General features: G+C 40.2%; 1 protein-coding gene across 1 annotated transcript in view; it reads right to left on the bottom strand.

Moving 5' to 3' along the window:
- Positions 1-979, bottom strand: part of opn7b (opsin 7, group member b) — a 47,353-nt gene extending 46,374 nt beyond the window's left edge. Inside the window, exon 1 of the mRNA XM_028810600.2 lies at positions 892-979. Coding sequence (XP_028666433.2) covers positions 892-979 — 88 coding nt within the window. The remainder of the gene's footprint in view (positions 1-891) is intronic.
- Positions 980-3,691: the final 2,712 nt, after the last annotated feature.

The following is a 3,691-nucleotide window of genomic DNA, read 5'->3' as shown; positions in this document are numbered from 1 at the left end:
GGCTCACTTAAGGTATGTGATAACCCATTGAGTGAAAGGTGGTGCTGTCGTTAATCACTTCTTCTCCTTTTCTCCCTACAGCTCTGAGAAACTGCCCACAGATGGCACTTAGCTCACCCCTTTCTAGAACGCATGATATAAGAGGCATAGTTGGTGAAAATGGGGCTTTGCAGTCATATGTGAATATGTGAGTAATAAATTTAAAATCTGTCATTTCAAGCAGTGACAGCACTAGTAATGCCCTGAATATATTTTTAATGATAATCAAGTTCCATCAAAAACATCAACATTTCTAGGAGAGTCCAAACTTTTGACTTGTAGTGTATGTACTGTATATATAAACAACCATCCATTTTCTAAACCTGCTTATCTAGAGCAGTGTAATGGAGAAAATGGAGCCCATTTCAGCAAGCACTGGATACAAATCAGGAATCATCCCTGGACAGGACAGCAGCCCATCACAAAGTGAAAACAAACACACACACACGCACACGCATGCACACATGCACACACACACACACACACACACACATAAGCGGCCAATTTAACATTGCCAGTCCACTTGTCCTGCATATCTTTAGCCTGTGGGAGTGAACCCACATGGACATGGGGAGAACATGAAAACTCCTTGCAGGGAGCACACAGGACACGAACCCCAGTCTGTTTGTTGCAAGGCAGCAATTCTGCCACATATATAAACTTAGAAAAATCATACATGTATATTTTTACATATACACATACCATGTGTCATTGTGCCATATTAAATAGCACAAATTGCATTTGCTGTTTTTACAATTGCATTTAAATTATACTTTTTTAACTAAATAATTGCAAAAAGAAAAGTAGAAGTAAGTATGCTAAGATGAAACCCAAAGAGTAGAAAAGGCTTACAGAACATGGAATACAGTGTTCCCATGAGGATGTCATGGTTCTTGGAGATGGAGGAAATGAACAAGACCATTTCAGAGGCATTTCCCATCTACAAAAAGAAAAAGAAAAAAAGAAAGAAACAGAAAGAGTCTCATTGTGTAATTTCAGAATATTGCACTTTAAAATTCTTTTCAATTAACCTTTTGGACAAGAAGTTTATATGGACATGCACTAAATACCCTTTTGTCCAATAATTCAACATAAGGTTTTTATGTAAGCTCTGATTGCAAGGGATGCATTTTCTTTTGACATATCATCTAAATCAATGTTTTTATTATCCTTATAGAACAATGAATAGATACATGGATATGCAAATAATATGCACAAATAAATAAAGATAATAAAAAAGTCAGTTTTTGTTGATCATCAATTCAATTTTTATTCCTGTTCTTCCTCTGGTTCTTTAATGGATTTGCACAAAACCACAGTAATATATTCAGAAATCACAAATGACGAAGGGACACCAGCTGGGCTTCAGACAAAATGCTTTGTGATTTTTAAATGTACTCCACCAAGCAAAACCAACTTTCAAACTGCTACTCTGTGCGCCCCCAAACTAAACATCCATCCATCCATCCATCCATCCATTTCCCAACCCGCTGAATCCGAACACAGGGTCACGGGGGTCTGCTGGAGCCAATCCCAGCCAACACAGGGCACAAGGCAGGAACCAATCCTGGGCAGGGTGCCAACCCACCACAGCCAAACTAAACAATATAATAATAAGTACTTACAGAAGGGGATCTGCTTTTACTCCTACACTGGATTGCCCCCAGATATATCCCCTTACATGTGTGTTTCTCAACCTTTTTGGGGCTGCAACCCACGTTTTCTTATGTTAGTGTCTTTGTGACGCACCAAGTCGCAATGAAGCATTACTCTATACTGTTGATCCCACGTATTTAAACTCATCCACCTTCGCCAACTTTACTCCATGCATCCTCACCATTCCACTGACCTTCCTCTCATTTACACACATGTATTCTCTCTTGTTCCTACTGATCTCCATTCCTCTTTTCTCCAGAGCATATCTCCATCTCTCCAGGGTCTCCTCAACCTGCTCCCTACTCTCGCTACAGATCACAATGTCATTGGAAAACATCATAGTCCACAGGTACTCCTGTCTAATCTTGTCTGTCAACCTGTCCATCACCATTGCAAATAAAAAAGGGCTCAGAGCCGATCCCTGATGTAATCCCACCTCCACCTTGAATGCATCCATCACTACTACCACCAACCATACCACTGTCACACTTCCTTCGTACATATTCTGTACAACTCTTACGTACTTCTCTGCCAATCCCGACTTCCTCATACAATATCACAACTCCTCTCGAGGCACCCTGTCATATGCTTTCTCCAGGTCCACAAAGACGTAATGCAACTCCTTCTGGCCTTCTCTATACTTCTCCATCAACATCCTCAGAGCAAACATCGCATCGGAAGCTGATCTGATGATGGCACCCCTATCAGCAGTTACACATTCAAGAAGTGATTACGTAATGCCTGTCCTCTTCGTGTGTCCATTTCCTTCTGACATCTGTACATTGACAGCAAAATAATCTGACAAACATACACAGCTGATTCCTTGCTCACTTCATTGAAGTTTTCCTCTAATGATAGTTTTTTTTCATAAGGCATAGGGCACGTTTGCTGCACTGTTAAATTGGAAATCCTTTTATGTAACACTTTCCATCTAAAGTATCACAGCCTTCTTCATGTCTTCGGTAAATGTCAACTGCCAGTAAGACAAATGTACTTTTCCTCTGCAGCTGTTTTGGCTTCTACAATATTCATCTTAATCAAAGTAACAATAATCTTCTTTTCTTATGTTTTGAACCACCACCCTCATCAAAAGAACATTAAAAATTTACACTGTAGACTCCCTCCTGCTCATTTAATAGCTGAGAGCCAATGTGCCCTGGTATGTCATCTTACAAGTATTAGGATTTAATTGGGGCCTTGCCCTATTTGTTGTTTTCATTTCCTTTCCTTTTTTTGTACTTGTTTTTCCATGCTTTCTCTGACACTTCATGTGACTTTTGTAATTCAGATCCTGTGCTAATTATGCCAGTCACCTGAAGTTATATTTAAGAAGCTGCTGCAGCTACAATAATTTGCTAAGACGTTTATTTGATAACAACTCCTTGCAGTGGCACTCCTCTTGATGCCAGTGCTAGTGAAGTGTTCTTTAGCTTACACTATTCAAGAAGTGGATGTAGAGGTGGTCCATTACTACAAGTACTTAGGGGTACACATTAATGATAAGCTGAACTGGTCTCAGAGCAGGCTCTTTTTCCTTAGGGGAATGTGTTCCTTTAATGTGGGAAGTGACTTCCTTTACTTCTTCAATAACTCTGTGATGGCCAATGTGATTTACTATGCTGTGGTGTGCTGGACTGGTAACATCACTTCAAGAGATGCCCACTGAATCAACAAGCTTCTTTAAAGGGCAAGCTCAGTTATGTTGCACAATCTGGACCCCCTGGGGGTCATAGCAAAGGAGAGAACAAAATTGAATGACATTATGAACAAAGCTGCACATCCTCTCTGTGACACACTAACACTGAGGACTTTCAGTCAACAAATTATTCAGCAGAAGTGTGTCAAGACACGATACTGGGGCTCCTTCATACCAACAGCAATACATCTGCATAATGCCTCACTGTGAGTGGGACTGCCAAGTAAGAGGTTTACTTTCATTTGAATTGCCTTACTTTATAGGCATCCCGTGTGTGTTCAGACCAAACTGTGTGTGTAT

This window comes from Erpetoichthys calabaricus, chromosome 10 (genome assembly GCF_900747795.2).
Source record: "Erpetoichthys calabaricus chromosome 10, fErpCal1.3, whole genome shotgun sequence".
NCBI lineage: Eukaryota > Metazoa > Chordata > Cladistia > Polypteriformes > Polypteridae > Erpetoichthys > Erpetoichthys calabaricus.
Note: the sequence above shows the minus strand (reverse complement) of the source record. Positions and strands in the feature narration are given on the sequence as shown.